General features: G+C 43.9%; 1 protein-coding gene across 3 annotated transcripts in view; it reads right to left on the bottom strand.

Annotated features, from left to right (window-relative positions):
- LOC147902551 (uncharacterized) overlaps positions 1-12,498 on the bottom strand; it is a 54,972-nt gene extending 42,474 nt beyond the window's left edge. For 2 of the 3 annotated variants that reach the window (XR_015540923.1, XM_087374239.1), the window contains exons 1-2: positions 11,465-12,498; positions 6,275-6,420 (exon numbers count right to left, since the gene is read on the bottom strand). Coding sequence is in view for 2 of the 3 variants with exons in the window: in XM_087374239.1 (XP_087230365.1) it covers positions 6,275-6,420; positions 11,465-11,519 (201 nt within the window). In the remaining variant the exon portion in view is untranslated. The remainder of the gene's footprint in view (positions 1-6,274; positions 6,421-11,464) is intronic. The other variant, XM_087374241.1, reaches the window with a different exon arrangement.
- Positions 12,499-18,991: the final 6,493 nt, after the last annotated feature.

Here is an 18,991-nt window from a genome sequence, read left to right as displayed (position 1 = left end):
CATCAGCAACACTATTTAAAGAACCTTTCCTATATCAAATCTCAAAATCAAAATCCTGCATCAACTAAGCCCATCGAGCCTTTCTACCCCTCAAATCATCCCCTTCACACACATACCAAATCCGCTGATGATCAGTCAACATGACAAATTTGGAACCATACAGGTAATGCCTCCAAAACTTAAGAGCATATACGACTACATAGAGTTCCTTTTCCATGGTAGGCCAACGATATTAAGTATCATCGAGCTTTTTACTCTCAAAAGCTACAGGTCGGCCCTCTTGGAATAATGCTGCCCTGATGGCATAGTCACTCGCATCGGCCTCTAACACATAAGGCTCGGGTCAAAGTATCGAAAGCCTTGTTCAAATCCTCATTCCAAGTAATAGGTTGTGTAGACCTACAGCCACAACCCTTCAATACGTTGGTCAAGGGGACCATGATTTTGGAATAATCATGAACTGATTTTCTCAAAAAGATAGTAAATCATAGGGGAAAACGATTATCTAAGGTATAGGCGAAGTCAAAACCTTTTGAATACGGTCTTCATCAACGCTACCACCTTCATGAGTAATCTTGTATCCTAAGTAAATGATATGTCTCATAAAGAAATCACATTTACTAAGCTTAGCAAACAGCTTATTCTATCTTATTAAGACAATCCTCAGATGTCCTCTAAAGTCTTACTGAGTAAACTAAGATATCATCCAAGAACACAACAACAAACTTACCCAAGAACTCTTGAAACAAGTCATTCATCATTTGTTGGAAAGTTGGGGAGTATTGGTCAATCCAAAAGGTAATACGAGGAACTCATAATGACCATACCTAGTCCGAGAGGCTATCCTTGTAAATACGAATCTGGTGGTAGCTAGTCCGTAAGTCAATCTTAGTGAAATACTTCACTCCAACCAATCTGTCTATTAAGTCATCAGCACGAGGGAGAGGATACTGTTGGATAAATTAATGTTTAGGGGACACACTTATGGACATGGTCATGTGGTGTGTGTGTGCGCCAGTGTGCTAGTGCTTGTGTAGGACATGGTGTGAGTGCTAGTGAGCACCATGGTAGGTGTGTCATGTGACTCATCAATTAGGTGTCACCTATGTTGGTGTGATTGAGATAAGTTAGGGACTTGGTGGTCAAGTTGATGGAGGACTTGGGGGTGTTATTGATGGAGACAATCAGGGAGATAATCATGGATCTGGAGCCACCTACTCAAGGGCATTTCACTATATGTAACTCTACTCATGAATGAAATCATACTTGCTATTGCTCTCATTTGCTCACTTGCTCTTGCTCATGCTACCTTTCTAACATGGTATCAGAGTAGCATTCATGGGGGTTTTCACACAGAATGAAAGCCTGAATACCAGAGAAGAACCGCACAATCATGCATCACGTCGCCCAGCATTACATAGTGAATTCTGACTGTAAAATCGACGAGTGTGGCCCGAATACTTCACCAACAGAGATGAAATTCCATCAGGAGGTAGCCCTTGGGGTCACCCAGCCTTCTGTAAGAGGAATTTGAGAATGGTTTAGCTATGCAGCCAGCATTGCAAAAATCCCGCCATGAAGAAGAGGAAGCGGCACACAAAATCGGCGGCAATTTAGGGAGATCCCTCTGGTCAGAAAGGTCGCCCAGACATGAGCAATCTCCAGCTTGAAGGATTCTTGAGTCCATCGGTTGCGATGCTGAGTATTTGCTCTTGCAAAATCGTGGGCAAAGGGTAAGACACCATGGAAGCAAGAATGGAGCTTGGTAGGGATGACCACGTGGTAGCAAAGTCAAGCCTCAGTCAACTAGGCTTTGATACCATGTTAGAAAGGTAGCATAAGCAAGTTAGTCATGTTTGTCATGCTTTGAGTCATGTTTACCTGCTTTAAGTCATATGTCCTATGGTGATACCCAAAGACACATATTCCAGGTGGACTCTCTTATTGTAAACCGAGGTAACCTGATTTGGAGTGAGATCATGGTGGAGCTAGGGTGTCCACATGAGTCTACTACCGATGCAACTAGAGTGAGAACAAGGTCGGGAGCATGAAAACCATGTAGTATCCCATTGTCTACTGCTAGGGTAGAAGGTCATCAATTTAAGGGGGGGTATTTAGGGGACACACTTATGGACATGGTCATGTGGTGTGTGTGTGCCAGTGTGCTAGTGCTTGTGTAGGACATGGTGTGAGTGCTAGTGAGCACCATGGTAGGTGTGTAGGTGACTCATCAGTTAGGTGTCACCTATGTTGGTGTGATTGAGATAAGTTAGGGACTTGGTGGTCAGGTTGATGGAGGATTTGGAGGTATTACTGATGGAGACAATCAGGGAGATAATCATGGATCTAGAGCCACCTACTTAGGGGCATTCCACTATATGTAACTCTACTCATGAATGAAATCATACTTGCTATTGCTCTCATTTGCTCACTTGCTCTTGCTCATGCTACCTTTCTAACAGATACTTATTCCTAACCGTGATTTTATCCAAACTTTAATAATCCACACACAATCTCCAAGAACCATCCTTCTTCCTTAGAAGAACGCAAGCATCCCAAGGTGATTTGCTCAGGCATATACAGACCAACTTCAAGTATTCTTGAAGTTACTGAGCTAACACGTCCTCCTCAACTTATAGGCTGAGAACCACGGACTACTGCCCATTCTGATGGCAAGCCTACCGGCAGTTGTTTAGGAAATACATCACTAAAATCATTCAACAATTTCTTTATTTCAATATGTTCAATCAGACTTAAATCTATGCGATGGTCTACTGCATGTTTTGATGGCAAGCCTATCGACAATTGTTCGGGAAATACATCACTAAAATCATTCAACAATTTCTTTAATTCAATATGTTCAACTAGACTTAAATCATTTGCATCACACACAGATACAACAAATGATGAAAATGGAATCAAAACACATTAAAACACCTCATCCCAACAACAAGTTACATGATCCAAGTGCATAACATAGCACTCTAAAATATCCTCGTAGGCTTGAATCTAGACGGGAAGTTGCGATCCCAAACTGCTTCCCAACTGGAAGCTGCACCTTGTAGGTGTGTTCACTATGCGTCATAATCAATTGTAGCTTCCGCACAAGTTGTGATTAACAAAGTTGTAAGAACTGCTGGGTTAAATCCGTTTCCCTCGAATCTCACCATAAGCCCTGTAGAGATCATGGGGGTCAAACAATGAATTATTAAAAGAACAATCACGGCGTGTGAGGACATTGACACAAATACCTGTCAAAGTAGTCTGAGCGGCTCTGAGCTTCAGTGTAGGTCCCTATGAGGCTCCGGGCCTCTTTGGGCAATCAGCCCGGGTATGCCCACGCTCCTCACAAATAAAGCATCACCCTTCCTTCCGAAGCCGAAGCAAACGGAGGAAGCGCTGCCCTTAGCAGACTTCTGCTACTTTTGAGAAGGAGTATCGGAAGATCTCACTTCTCCAGTGCTAGTAGTTGCATTGAAGAACTTTCTCTTGTTCTTGCCCTGGGTCTCAAGTGTAGTCAACTTCTTGGTCAAGGCCATCAAATCATCATAAATGAGTGCAAAATGAATGGACTCCTTCAAGGTAGAGCTCTCATTGTTCTTAACTTGCAACATGTAGGAATCGGGCAAGCCGGCCACAAAGAAACCCAAAAGGGTCACTAGATCCATCTTTGTAGCACGGGTCTATAGGTCACGGAATTTATGGGGATAGGTCTCAAAAGTGGCCCTGTTTGGTCATATCCGAGGCCTTGAACTTGGCCACGATATCATAATCATCTTCCTTTTTTTGAAACTTGGTTCTAAAAGCTTCTTCGAACTCTGCCCAAGTGGATGGCTGAGGCCTCAATTCCTCCCACCAGAGTAGAGCCTTTCTTGCTAGATATCCAACTGCTAACTATAAGCGCTTGTCTTGCAGGTAGGGGTGAAAATTGAGGTGGAATTGTCATTTATGCAGCGAAGTATCCGCAACTTCTTCCTTCCGATCCTTATGTTCCCCCGAGAATTGTGCTAGGGTAATATTGGGCCCAAGAACAGAAGCCATCGCATCCATAAGAGTCAGGGTCTAAAGCTGGGTCTGCATAGCAACAATTTGCTGGAACAACTGTTCATGGTTTGAATTGAGGAGCACAAACTTTTCATCCAATCTCGTGAGGAATTGGTTGAAAGCGTCCTTTGTAACTAAATCCTCATGAACATCATAATTGTCCCCTTCAATATCCCGTTCAGACATGGGGGAGGGTGGATTGGAATTACTTATATTCTGATCCGCCTTAGGGGGGTTACTTGCATCAGCCATGAAAGAACGAACAAGGTTGTGAACTGCAAGACCTGGCACAACGTCGATTGGGGAGGACCTACCTGGAGCACGAACTGAAGGTGGGCTGCTGAGCAATAACAAGGTTGTTCGAATCCCTAGTAACAGCGCTGGAATGAACTCGCAAAGCCTTGAGCTCTGCTGACGAACCAGCCTATGGGCTGACGCACTCCAAGACCCGCAGCCAAGCAGCAAATCGTACGGCCAACAGCAGCGAATATGCAAGGAAGAATGGCAATAGAGGAGCGGTGGGGTGGCAAGAGGTAGAGAGGAACGAGGCAAGCTGGAATTCAGAACTAGAAGAGGCTCGCTGCCAATGAAATAAGGGCAACGCAAAATTCATGGGCTTTAATCCCAATTGGTGCCCTAGCTTTTGAAAAGCAAGGCCAGCCAAATCGCTCTACATTGGTGACTACCCCAATAGGTGAGCCTGATTTTCTCGCCATCGCTCTACATTGGACATAAGCACTGTGAAACCTAGATCTATGCACCCTATAGAAGCACTATTGGGTGTAGTCACGAAGAACAATTCACCTTGTATCACCTTAGCTGACTCTTTGCAAGATCAACTAGATGATGATGATGTTAGTGAGGACTATGACTATAGTGATATTGATGATGATGGCACTGACTATGTCCTACACCGTTTTCTAGCATGGGTTGGGATGATCATTTAGTAGCTCCACCCTTTTTGCTCATTGTATCAGGTTTCCTATCAGTCTCTTAGACCCATCGGTCTTCAATAGACTTTAATAAACTTTCTTTCTTTCTTTCTTTCTCTAGCTGTCAGGATTGCCACTAACCAATTGAAGCTCCCTGGCAATTTACTGAACATGAGAGTGACCAACTGATTGCTGTCCACCTTTTGACCTACAGCAGCTACTTGATGTTTTAACACTCCAACTTTGACTAGATAATTGCTCACCCGGTCAGCTTCTTCCATACTCAGCATGAACAATTGATTTTGGAGCATTGCAATGCAACAACTATTCATCATCTTGTACAAGTACTTTAGAATTATCTATACCTCAAGCAAAGTCTCCATCAGTTAATGTGTGGAAGCATTGAATTTGCAAACATATTGATAATAATTGATAGTGCATCAGCATTTTTCTGCATCCATTCTTTGATGTCCTCTTGATCTTCCACGCCTCTTTGATGCATCCTTTTGATCCTCTGATTTTAATTCATATGTTTCAGTTATCTCCTGCAGTCCATGTGCAATCATGTGTCTCTGAATCTTGACCTTCCAGATTGGATAATTCGCTCCATCCAACATCCCCACCATTTCAAAGCTTGAAATTGGCATGTGGGGCAGTATCTTGCACCGATGAGATTTATTGCAAGGGAATACTCAAAACGCACTGACCGTCTTGTCACACCTTCACTAATCAAAAGTTGCCTTTCTCTTTCAGTTGTCGAATTCAATCTATTACTCGATGGCTTAATCACCAAGGCATACACCTCCTGGATTCAAATCTCACCCTCTTTTGAAACCCGAGGCTCACAAATCTTCTCTTCCAAGCACACCACCATCTCACAGCTCTTCAGATAGGCAGCTTGGCTCTAATACACTGTCAGAAACCTAACCACCTAGCTAGTTTCTCCACTAGTGGATATAGTGTATGCAACGGACGAACCTCCAAAATATAGAAGGGTATACTAATCAAACGTCAAACTTCGTGTGTACTCACAAGCATCGATTTTAGAGAATAGACAACAATAGTAGCATCTCAAAGCAAATAGCAAAAAATTGAGCCAAACACTCCTTACAAAAAAGCTCCCACAAAGATCCCAAAACATGCAACAATTCACTGCCCTTGGGATCCACATCTTATTCCATGTTCATATTAGCCTAAATACTTGGAAAGGTCACCAACCAAGACATTGTCAAAATAACTCAAAGGTAAATTCCAAATTTTCAGAAGTTTGAAAAATGCACATAGTTTAAACAATTAACCTGTTTTTCTCTTGAAGTTGTATGTCGTTGTTGACCCATGCCTTTCATATGTTTCGCTATAAATGTAGCATATCCACATTGTGGTTTCTTCATAAGGCACTCCAAATTCGTCCGACACACAATCCTATAATGTGCCAAGTTAATGCCTGAGATCAAAACACTTACTAAGGTTAAAAATGATGCTCTCTCTCTCTCTCTCTCTCTCTCTCTCTCTCTCTCTCTCTCGGTTGGGTCACCTCAACTACAGAAGCTTGGTTAAATGCATTCACAAAACATGGTGGTTGCTCTCCCACCCATGCATGCACAAGTTAAACATGTTTGTGAGGGATGCTTGTTGGGCAAAATGCACCGTTTCTCATTTCCAAAGGATGGGACAGTTGGTGCATCCAGGAAGCTTCACCTGGTGCATAGTGATGTGTGCGGGCTGATACGGACAGCATCTCTTGGGGGCTACCTTTACTTTTGCACCTTTGTGGATGACTACACCAGATTTGCTTGGATCTATGGTATGAAGGCCAAATCTGATGTGTTCCCATGCTTCAGACATTGGCTTGCCATGGCTGAAAATGAATCAAGGAACAAGCTCCTTACTCTACGCACTGACAGGGGGGGAGAGTACATGTCCCGTGAGTTCTCTGATTTTTTGGCAGCTTGGGGTATTATTCATCAATGTACAGTGCCTTATACTCCGCAGCAGAACGGGCTGGCAGAGAGGAAAAATACGTCAAAGATGGAATGCACACTTTTCACTGCCGGTGGCATCAGACACACAGCTTTGAAGCTCCTTAACAGCATGAGGGACAATGTCCTGAATACATTGCATATGAAATAAGTACTATGGCCCCGACCTTAGCAAAGGTTTTTAATTAAGCAGTTTGCACATGTTTACCCTTATCATTGGGCATGTCATGTCCAAGATCTAGCATTAGTGCTCGACACACAGGTTAGCCAGTTTGCAAAGCTCTGAAGAAGATTGCATTTCTCTAGTTGAAGAGATGCTTGAAAGAAAAAAACCATAACTATTTGGGATTATTTCAAGCATGTCACCTATAAATAGTTTGTCCCTACCCATGTGGATTTTTAAGCTTGCTCTCAATTGCAACAATTTGAGCAAAGGAGCCCCTATCTGCCTACATCTCTCATTGATGCTGGAGATCAATGGACACTCCGATAATGACAGGCTCCATGTTTTCATATCAACGGTGTAACAATGCAGCGACTTGCTGTAAGGAAAATAGATGAATATAAAAGGCTAACTCAAGCATGAGAGACAAATGAGATTTACCTAGCTATAGTACACTGCTTTATTTATACATGGTTGCCAAATCAGCATACAAAACTACGCTGAGACCACTCCCCTAACTACAACATGCGGGAGATGGGAACTAGGCTGCAGAGATAGGACACCCAAACCTCGCACATATGCTGGCTGGAAGCGCTGCTGGAGGCTGGGAGCTGAGTTCTGAACTGAGGAAGGCTGGGTGAGTGAAAAGGGGGGCTGAAGGCCCCTAATATAGGGCTGGAAACCAGCCAACGTTGGGCCAGCACAACCGACTGTCTGGTCGGTTTTGGCTGACCAGGCTGCTGGCCCTTGCCTATAAAACCAAGCTCTTTTGGGCCATTTCAGGAAGGCTAGGCAGCCAGTTGTCACTGCCACCTGGGCTTGACCCTAGTGCATGTGACATTCCCCTCTTCTGAACTTGTTGCTAGGTGGATACATCGCAACGCTTTGCCCTGGCGACCCAAACTACTCCGCCATGGCTTGTGACTTTGGGAACTAGGAACAGACCCCCGTAGCTCATGCCTCACTCGTCCTTGGACTAGGGCTCACAATGGGGTCACGGCGTACGACAAATGGTTCAGACTGTGTGTCACCATGCTCCCTAGTGTAGGGGTGCATGTGACATTCCCTCCTACTTAAATTCTGGATGATGATAGTTGCTAAGGGACTGAGTGAATCTGTGAAGCAAATGTGATCGTGCTGACCACCAACTTGACTGTCCTCCCAAGAACTGAGGCGTAGCCGTCTGGCATTGGGACTGATCTGGTACCACGCGAAAAGGCTGAGAAACGAATGTTCTGTTATGATAACACGGTGGCTCAATAAAAACTCCTGAGAACTGGTACTGCCGTGAAGACTGGAAGCTGAACTACTGAGGCCAGTCATCCCACCACACTACTACTGCGAACTCTTGATCCTTGGGTGGTATGGCACTCTGACAGGCTCCTGCACATATGAACTTCCCGCTGTCCTCATGACCTGCTGAGGACTGATCGGGCTGCTGATATGGAGGCACTGCACTTCGGAAGTCCAATGGCATGAAACTGGCTACCAACTGCTCGCATGCATTCTCCCCATTGCGGAAGGTCCACCGACATAGAAATGCTAGTACTACTCCAAGAATTGCCGGGGTGATGAGAAAGCCATTGAAGCTAGGCAACCAAAACTGAAAACCTGGGAACTCCAGCATACTCACATGGCATCTGGGGTGTCCCCTTGGGTGGAATCCCCAAGAGAACTAACTATGGGGAAGAGAACTCTCCTTCGGGCGATGGACCCAAGAGGCTCATCTATGGCAAATGCTAATGGGTCTGAGATATCTCCAAGGGTGGAAGACCCATCCCTCATAGCTGTGAAAACCATATGTTCCCCTGCTAAAGCTGATCCAACTGACTGAGCTCCCGGAGTGGAAGACCAAGAGGAGCTAACTGGACATGATAAAGCTGCTGGACGAGTAGCAGCTTAGGCATTTGATCTAGTTCCTCTTACCATAGACAGAAAGCACTACTCGGGATGTGTTGAAGAGCATAACCTTGGTTTTCCCAATGTTGACTGTCAGATCCGGTGGGCTATGTCAAGGGTGATCCCTCGTCTTTGGCGGTCACCTTTGAGAAGGGCTGAAATAGACCGAACCTCGATCATGCGTGCTCCGGTCCCTCTCCGTATCGCACGTGGAGAGTGTCTCTCATCTGGCAGCATCGTGGTGACAATGTCGTTGCATCCTCCTTTGTCTTCTTGTGCTGCTCGGGCTGCTCAGAAAAGAGCATATGCTGCTCAAGGAGATGATCCTGCTCTCTAAACACTTGCCTAAGAGCTGCTCTATTGGACGAGTCCATGATGGAAGGCTGGAAGAACCATCAATTGCTACAATAATGACTGCCAGAGGAAAAAAAAAGCCCCTAACTTTGCCCGCAAGGTGTAAACGCATACGAGTGAAGACGGGAGCCGGCCCGATGCGCGATGAAGGTTGAGAGGGAGAGGCTAATGGAGTATGGTACTACAACTAGTCCAGGGTAGGGACCAAATACAAAATTAGATAATATCCCAAACATGCTCCTCCTCTTCTATAACTAAGCTTTGCTGCCAGGACTCCCTCCAACCTAACTCAAATCAGAAGGAACCATACTGCTCTGATACCAATGTAACAATGCGGAGACTTGCTGTGCGGAAAATAGATGAATATAAAAGGCCAACTCAAGCATGAGAGACACATGATATTTACCTAACTATAGTACACTGCTTTATTTATACATGGTTGCCAAATTAGTACAAAACTGTGCTGAGACCACTCCCCTACCTACGACGTGCGGGAGATGGAACCATGCTGCGGAAATAGGACACCCAAACCTCGCACATATGCTGGCTGGAAGCGCTGTTGGAGGCTGCGAGCTGAATCCTGAACTGAGGAAGGCTGAGTGAGTGAAAAGGGGGACTGAAGGCCCCTTAAATAGGGCTGGAACCAGCCAACGTTGGGCCAGCACATGGTCGGTTTTGGCCGACCAGGCTGCTGGCCCTTGCCTATAAAACCAGGCTCTTTTGGGCTCTTCCGGAAGGCTAGGCAGCTAGTTGTCACTGCCACCTGGGCTTGACCCTGGTGCATGTGACATTCCCCTCTTCTGAACTTGTTGCTAGGTGGATACCTCGCAACGCTTTGCCTTGGCGACCCGAACTGCTCCACCGTGGCTTGTGACTTTCGTAATAGGGAACGGACCCCCGTAGCTCGTGCCTGACTCATCCCTGGACTAGGGCTCACAACAGGTCACGGCGTACGACAAATGGGTCAAACTGTGTGTCACCATGCTCCATAGTGTAGGGGTGCATGTGACAAAGGGATTGATGTCTTCAAAGCCAATCTCTCAAACACAACTGAGCCAAACGAGATGGCCTATTTGAAGGCTCTATTCACCCTAGCTTCAATATTGAATTACCAATTACAGACGCAGAGCATGTGATTCACCACCTCCTATAAACAAGAATGGCACGTTTGTTTAAATAGGCCACACAATATGCATGGTCTTGGCAACAAACTATAAATTTAATGGTGACATAGGTTCTATGTCTCCATATTCAAGGCACCGCAATAACAAAGCTCATTGACACTCTATTCACACAACTTCCTTGCCAGCTCCTTGGTGTCTCAACTTGAAGCCCAAGTTCAATAGATTACCAAAGTAGACTTGCTAACAGCTCAACATTACCCGGACAAGCTATATTTACATCATGTCTTTAGCACACCGTAAGCTATACTTGGTAGAGCACTACAACCACAATCAGCTTTCACCGTCATCATATCCGTTTCCACCACCTCAAGCAAGCTCTGACTGCGATATTAGTGACTACTGCTAACCCAAATCATCCATTGAGGTCATGACGAACACTTCTTATAGCTTCATGAGCACACTGATGCAAAAGCCACAAGCCATTCTGGGACATAGTCAAGATACCCATTCTATGATAAATAGTTTCTTGCTATTGTCCATGCTTACCACCTTTGCAAACCTTATCAAGATACCTAGCCTATGACAAATAGTTTCTTGCTATTGCCCATGCTGAGCACCTTTGGAAACCTATCTCATGGGGATTGACACCATTCCAAACAGCTTATGGTTATACTTCTATTCTACCTATAAATTTTGTCCTATAACACATACTAGCTATTGCATATCAAAAGGTGCAAGAAATGCAAGAAAAGATAAGCATCAACATTCAGCTAATTACATAAGATAACTTGAATTCAATGAAGAGAGAGAGAGAGTGTGTGTGTGTGTGTGAGTGTGAGTGTGAGTGTGAGTGTGAGTTGTGTTTGTGTGTGTGTGTGTGAGCCGAGTATGGTGGTTTGCAGCGTGGAGCTTCCGAGCAGCTATGGTGGTTTGCAGTCCCTCCTAGGGTTCGTTTGCTGGTTTCGTTACCCTTGTCGAACCCTTGCTGGCCTCTCGTGATCCTGATCGTCAGGCGCGTCTGCATTTCTCGCCTCCTTGCTGCTTCGGCGCGTTCTGCTCGTATGTCTGCGTGGGTTTTGACCTGCTGCCACGAGAAGTCTACTTGCTGCTACGACCTCGTTTTTGCAGTTCTACGGCCTCTGTGCAGCCGTTTTTCAGCCCCCCTTGCTGTCGCGATTCCCTTCCCCGCCCGGCTTTGAGCTCCTGCTGCTTCCCGTTTGCTTTTGGTTGCTTTCCTTCCTCCTTTTCACCAGCTCACTGCGTTTGGTTTTCTTGTTGCGTGGTAGTGTGCAGTGTGTTTAGTCTTCATTGTGAGCGTAGGATTCTTAACATGCCGCCTTCTTAATGCTCTTGGGCCCAGAATCTTACTGTATAAAACAGAACGACATATCCCGCTCCTGTGCTTCCTTCCCTTCGCAGACCAAGTCTTAGCTTATCAACCCAGCTTGTCCCATTCTTTCACGTCATGAGCTTTACTTCATGATCGAAGCAGCCTCTTTCTGCACGGGCTCACTGCCCAAGACTCCAAGCTATTTCAATCTTCTTTGGGATTACAGTCACATGCTTCCTTTGGCTAAGCTTCTACTCGTTTGACTTGCCGTCTATTTGCGTCTGCATCATATGTGTGACAAAGTCTACTATATATTACATCTGCATCAATGACATGTATTGAGTGGCGTTGTACCCAATGGTGAGTTTTGACGAAGAGGATACCGCTCGGCGTTCCCCCTTCTCAACACAATTCCTGTCTCTGTGTCATGGTATCTTACGCGTCCATGATGCTCACAACCAAATTGAAGCTCCAATACCAATGTTACATGCATGACTTAAAGCAAATGCTTCAGAGTGTCACGCTCCCATTGTTCGATCAGAATGGTCTCGTAACCGGCTGTGGCTCAAGAGTAATGCAAGAGGCTGCAAGACATCCACTTTGTGCATTGAAAGAGGACCATCATCTGCAAGACATACACTTTGTGCATTGAAAGAGGACCATCATCTCAGCATCAGGCGGCGCACATTGCAAAAGCACGCATATGATCACTCCATTCAGCTCCCTCTTTAAATGAGACTCTATTTTCTAGAGATTATACTATTAGCTTAGTGGAAAACTTTCCAATAATCCGGCAATGGTGGTTTATAAATTAAATGCCCCAAGGTTCGTGCTACATTGTTTCATCAATGCTAGATTCAAGAATCCAATTTACTTCCTTATTCTAGATCCAATTGTTTGCTTCGCTGAAATCAAGGAAATGGATAAACCAAAAATTAATTTAGAAATGGCCAAGGTCTAAAACAAATGCATATTTAAAACACTCTATGCATTGACTTGCATCCTCTTCAAGATTTCGTTTCATCGTGATTCATGCTCAATCATCAAAAACTTGGATTAGCTTTTGAAATTCTGGCTAAGTCTTAACCCAAGGCTCTGAGACCTTCCATTTCCTCCCTTTATGACCCTCCTTCCTCCCAAAGTTGCCTCTTGTCTTTCCACCTCCTCCCCACTCAAAGCCTACCTCTCGTCTTTTCACCTCCTCCCCACTCAAAGCCTACCTCTCGTCTTTCCTTCTCATCGGCTCATAAACCCTCCACATGGCAAGCTCTTGTTCTCTGGAGTTGCCACCTGTTCTCTTTCTTTTTTCCTCGTGTCCGCGGTTAATAGGTTAAAGATTTAGGAACATAGTTTTAGCCCTGCAAAGGGTCTATGGAAAGTGCACTAATTTAGGAACGTAGTTTTAGCCCTGCAAATAGGGACCCCAAGTTGGTGAAAAATACTATTAGGTTACGAGGGGAGGGGGGGGGGAGTGGATGATTGGTGGGAGGTGGGGGGGTCTAGAGACTTCTCCACGTGGTGGCCGCATGGCCGCGTGTCCAATGGAAGAAAGGCCAATGAGAGGGTTATTAAGAGCCCTCTCCTAAGATGATTAAGCCTCCATTATCAATCGGAGCAGGGCGTGCATGAACAGGTGAGCCCACAATGCGAAGGCGATGCGTGGCCGTGTTAAAGGTGTGTTTGTGGGGATGGAACCGAAGATGCCTGATGATGAAGGGGAAGAGGGTGGCCAGAGTACGAGCGGTGTTGTATGGAAGCCTTGAGGAAGAGGAGGATGTGGATGCAGCAGAGCATTGTGGAGCGAAGGAAATCATAGAGTACATGTTTATGGTTTGCATGTTCGTGTGAAGAGGGTGGCCAGAGTACGAGCGGTGTTGTATGAAAGCCTTGAGGAAGAGGAGGATGTGGATGCAGCAGAGCATTGTGGAGCGAAGGAAATCATAGAGTACGTGTTTATGGTTTGCATGTTCGTGTTGGTGGTTTGCATGTTGTCCCTAAGCCCCCTACCCTCCATTATCCTTTAACTCAAACTCCTCCTCTCCCCCCGTTGTCCCTTAGCTTCTCTTCCTTTTCACCCCTCTTCTTTTCTCCACAACTAATTACTCAGAATTTTGAATTAAAGTCCTCTAAGGGGACATATTTCAGTTTTCAGTTCAAAAGTCACGCTGACTTTTTTTGCTCAAGATAATCTTGATTTAAATTGAGGTTAGTGGCAATTTAGTTGATACTATCGATAGTTTGACCTCCTCAACAACATGCAACCACATTGTTTTGTTGGGTTGTAACATCCTCTGAATTTCCATGACAGAATAGAGGCTTTCTTGATGTCGATCCCTATACCCCTATTGCTACAATAGGTCCTTGTACACATCTTTGAAAAAAGTTGAAACAGTTCTCTCTACCTCCTCTCGCATGATGCCGCATCTTCAATACGCTTTGTGAGGCTGCGGCTAATAGCCATCTTTTCCTTAGTGCCCATCTCTTCTGGTTGGCAAGGTTCAGAACCCTTTCCTTTATGGGTTCTCTTCCTTCCCATTGCATCTGGCATCATCATCCTGTTTGCAAGGTGCTTCGCATTTGATCTAGAAGCTCTTCTTTATCCTTCGTGTATGATCCATCTTTCTCATGCTTGTTGTCTTTGTGGTTCTCACTTGCCTTTAGGGTGAAGTTTTTGGCATTATATGAGATGGTTTGTCTTTTAGCTTGTATGACAGCACCTTTATTAAAAGCATGTTATATTATTTAACTGAGATGAGGGCCTACACCTTCAATTTCTTTCTTCTCTTTCCCTCACCTTCCAATTTACATCTTTCCTCTCCCTTTTACAAGTTAGTGAAAAATTGTAACTATACATTTTCTCTAAATGGGGACTTTGAGATTGTCCCACCTTGTTAAAAGCAGGGCTATAGTGGTTTGCCAATTTTTTATTTTTTTTGGGCGAGAGGGGGCTGGGGGACCAGGGGTGGGAGGAAATGCCAACTTGTATTATGGGGAAGTCACCCCTAAAAGTCCATTACAAAATCTAGCCAGCAATTGTCAAACCTTCTAAAGTTGTGAGTCTTGGATGTAACAGGAGTACTCATGTGAAGGCTATGATGATGGATCTTAGTCTGTTGATCAGTGGACACAAGATGCATTCCCCAGACAGTAAGGGCAGTAGTTGCTCTCAAGTACAGATAGCAAGCCACCATAATCGAGGGCAACCACGTGGGGTCCCTTATGATAACAACCCGCTATTTGGAAACTATAGAAAAATGGGACATCATGCCAACTCTTCTAATTGAGCTCTCTTAGCTGCCATACTCCACAAGTCACAATGCACAAGCACAACAAATGATAGACCTCCTCAAACGTACTTCTGCATGACGAACACACCGGATTTAGCATCACCCATGTTGAAAGCTTCCCCTAAACTAGCAACCACATAATGATTTCCATAGTTGGAAACTAGCTTTTCCTGCCTTGCAGTATTTCCAAATCTCCCTCAATCGAGCCCACCACTAGCCTAGGCTACGTCTCAACTTCCATTTCAGATTTGGCCAATGAAAGGTTTGTATCAAACTCTCTAAATAAGTCTCGCAAAGATCTTGCCTATGTATGTTCTCCCAATCCTCCATTGGTTAACCCTTCAACTCACCGATGCAATGCAATTAGAAGGCCACTCCTCCAAGATTCTATCTGGGATAGTAGCCACCAAAGCCACTTCTCCCTCAGTTAGAGGAATTTTATTACAAATTAGTACAAGTGGTTTCGAGTGCGCCTTCCTTGTGTCCCCTTTCCTTTGTAGACTAAGGCACATCCACCATAGCAAGCATCTTTCCATCCTTAGTGATTGCCCAGCTCCACAAAACATTCTCAAAGAGACTCGCATCCCCCCTCAAACCACCTCTCCCTTTCCACAGTGTTAAATGCCCACAAGATTTCCAAGCATCCACCGAGCTGGCTAGACCCAACAATTTTCAATGGATAGCAGAGACAAATACTATCATACTAGGATAGACCCTTCCAAGATCCTTCTCCATGAATTCTGGCATTTTTTGCATACCACTTAATTATGTTAGCCCATGTGGCCTAACATTCGCATAAATGTGGCTGCAACCATTTTCATAGTAGAGAACATTGCATGTCTTGATGTGAGGGAGGCCCAACCCCCTGTGTAGCTTGGGTACTTTCATGGGTTCCCATGGAACAAAGTGCGGGCATCTCTTTCTTCCATCTTCCACCTATAGAAATGACTACATAAGTTTCTCAATCTCTAACCAATGAATTTGCTTGAATCATTCCCCCTCCCCCTAGCTACATTATTGTTGATTGAGTATCTTATATTCATCTTTGAGAATTTGAAACTTATTTCTTTGCCAATGTTGGAATTCCTAATGGCATCATTGATCCTCTTCGATACCTTGCTAGTGGATTGCTGCGTGGCATTGGAGCTTCTCTCACCAATAAGTTTTTTCAACCTCACCTTGTCTTCGTGGACTTGCTTATTGTGGTTGGAATCCAGCATATTCTCTTCATGAGGAGCACCATTCTCAAGTTGAGGCACCAATATCTACATACCACATGCTTAGAGAGACGACTTGTTCACGACCACATTACCTAGCTCCTTTTTTTAATGAATCATCACCTACTTGGGAGTGATCCTCCTCTGATTCACCCTTTCTCCACCCCTTCAGGATCTTTGAGCTGAGGTTCTCCTTTCTTATCTGCAACTTTCTAAAATTCCTCCCTTGCATTTTTTTCTCATGCATTACATGATGTATTTCCACTTTGAGCTTGCTCTTGCAGGTTTTGTTCATGCTTAATGGAAGTCTCTTCTTTGCCCAAAAAAAGAATTGTTTGCTACTTGTCCCAATGACCTTTACTTTGTCCAAATCTTCTTGTAGGCTATTTTTTGCAAAGAATACTACATCATCTATGTAGATAAGCATTAACAAAATATACCCTACAATATGAACCCCTTCCTTGCTGGGTGATGATGCTCATTTTAGTAGTCTCATAGACCCATCGGTCTTCCAAAGACTCTAATATAAGATTCTTTCTTTCTTTATTTATTTCTTTCTTCCAACTCATCAATAAAAAGATCAAAGAGTGTCGGTAAGAGGGGCCAACCTTGTTTAACCCCAATGTCACTTGTTATTATAGCTTTCCCCTTAGAGCATGACTCATTGACTAGCGGCTATGCTAATTCAGCTAGTAGCTCCTTATAGAGTTGGTATGTGACTTATCTCAGTTCTTGAAGAAATTTGAGCTTTTCTAGCCTTTCCCATAGCTTCTTACCTGGCACTATATTGAAGGCTTTCTTGGAATCTATAGTAGATAAACTCCGTCTTACCTTTGGCTTCTTTAGTTGCAGCCCTTATGGCAACTAGATGATCAACAGATGAGTGCTTGGGATGAAAACGTGCCTGGGATGGTGCCCTCACTCCTCGTTCCTCAGTCCATTTGCTAATTTTTTTCTCAAGGATAGTGCCATATAACTTTGCCATTACGCTACTTACCACGATTGTTCGATAATTTTCTTCCATCTTGCTATCTCCCCCCTTACGGATCGGTACAATCCTGCTTCATAAGCCTTGTAAGAAGTTTCTTTGTTTTCTCACCCCTAATGTTAACATCTTTGCTACTAGCCCTTGTGTCTCTAGAGCCTTCTGATTGGCTAGCTCTTTCAAGCCGTTTTCCATGTCTTCCTCTCTATGATTCCATTTGTTGCTTTGATAGTATAGTTGTGGTTGATCTTTTCTTCCCCATCTCTTTTCATAGAGGCTTTTGACAAATTGTATCATGTCTTCCCATTGTGCCGTTCCTCTTTTGCATAGTTAAAAACCAAAGGAGTTAGGGAAGAGAAAAAAGAGAACATTATAGAGTAAAGGAAGGGATTGAGTGAGTAGTGGAATGCCAATAATATTTTGCAAATAAAATTGAAGCCGGTGAAATCTTGACAGTCATCTCTTTTATTGAAGAGGAGAATTTGCATACCTGCAACCATCTAACAAGCAAACATGATAAGAACCAAATTGACTTTAGTTGGTAAGACAGGTGCCATAAACACTCCTCCCTTGTTATCGGGGTCACAATAAATTAGGAGCTTTAGCCACAAACCTACACATCATGATGTAAAGTTTTGAGTGTAAAAAAGAAGGGTTACTTCAGTGTGGACTATCCAGAATGAACTGTTTTGAATTTAGAAAAAAAATTAGTCAATAAGGGAGTGACTAGGGATAAGGTAGTGAGACAAGGAGTAAATAAGTGAAAAAATTTAAGGAAAGAGGTAAGAAAAAAGAGAAATTCTTTAAACAACTTTGATTGTGAAAAAGTAAATGTATTGAGTAATTAGAGAAAACCTTTAATTAGGAACGGGTTTAATTAATAACGAGTTAATGAGTTAATGAGTGTATTTGTAGAGGAAGAATTTGGTTAGATAGGGGGAGAAAAAATACAGAGAGAGAAAGAAGGGGATATAGTTATATATGGGGAAGGATACTGGAAAAAAAGGAAGGTTTTAAGAAGAGCAAGAATAAGGGATAAGTATTTCTAGAAAGAGTAAAGGAAAAATGAAGGGGAGGAAACTAATCTTTAAGCTAACGTAAAATTCAAGCATTTCGAAGGAGTAATGAAAGGCAAAGTAATCCTAAGTGCAAGATTACTTTTTAAAAAATAAAAAAAACTTAGTCATAGTAAAAAGGCGGGAGGGGTACGTTAATACAGGAAATACTGTGAGGGGATTAAGCAGGAGGGGAGGGGATTTAAAATATAAGGAAGGGAGTATTAAAAAAGAATAAAAGAAAAAAGGGGTTGGGGGGGGTTGTAAAAAAATGAGGTGGGGGGTTGTATATAGTAATAAAGACAAAGCCTTATACATCCAATGTGCATAGTGGAGGAGGAGGAGAGGTGATTAGATGAAGAAATTGAGAAGAGTGTGTGGCGGTCGCAGAGTGCAGAGGCGCGATCAGCAAGGAGAAGAGTAAAGGTGCATGGACGTGAGAGTAAAGTGGAGGGGACGTGACGGGAAGGACATGTGAATGCAAAGAATACTTGGTTGTCCCCAGGGCGTGTAAGACCTGAGTGATGAAGAGAGCTTTGAATTAGGCTGTGTGTACACGAGCAAGGCATCGTAAACCTATGCGGTGTTAGGGAGAGTTGAGTTAGCATACAGTCTGACGAAG

The sequence above is a fragment of the Dipteris shenzhenensis genome, chromosome 4 (genome assembly GCF_047967505.1).
Source record: "Dipteris shenzhenensis isolate YYH24624 ecotype China chromosome 4, Dip_SZ_1.0, whole genome shotgun sequence".
Classification (NCBI taxonomy): Eukaryota; Viridiplantae; Streptophyta; class Polypodiopsida; order Gleicheniales; family Dipteridaceae; genus Dipteris; species Dipteris shenzhenensis.
Note: the sequence above shows the minus strand (reverse complement) of the source record. Positions and strands in the feature narration are given on the sequence as shown.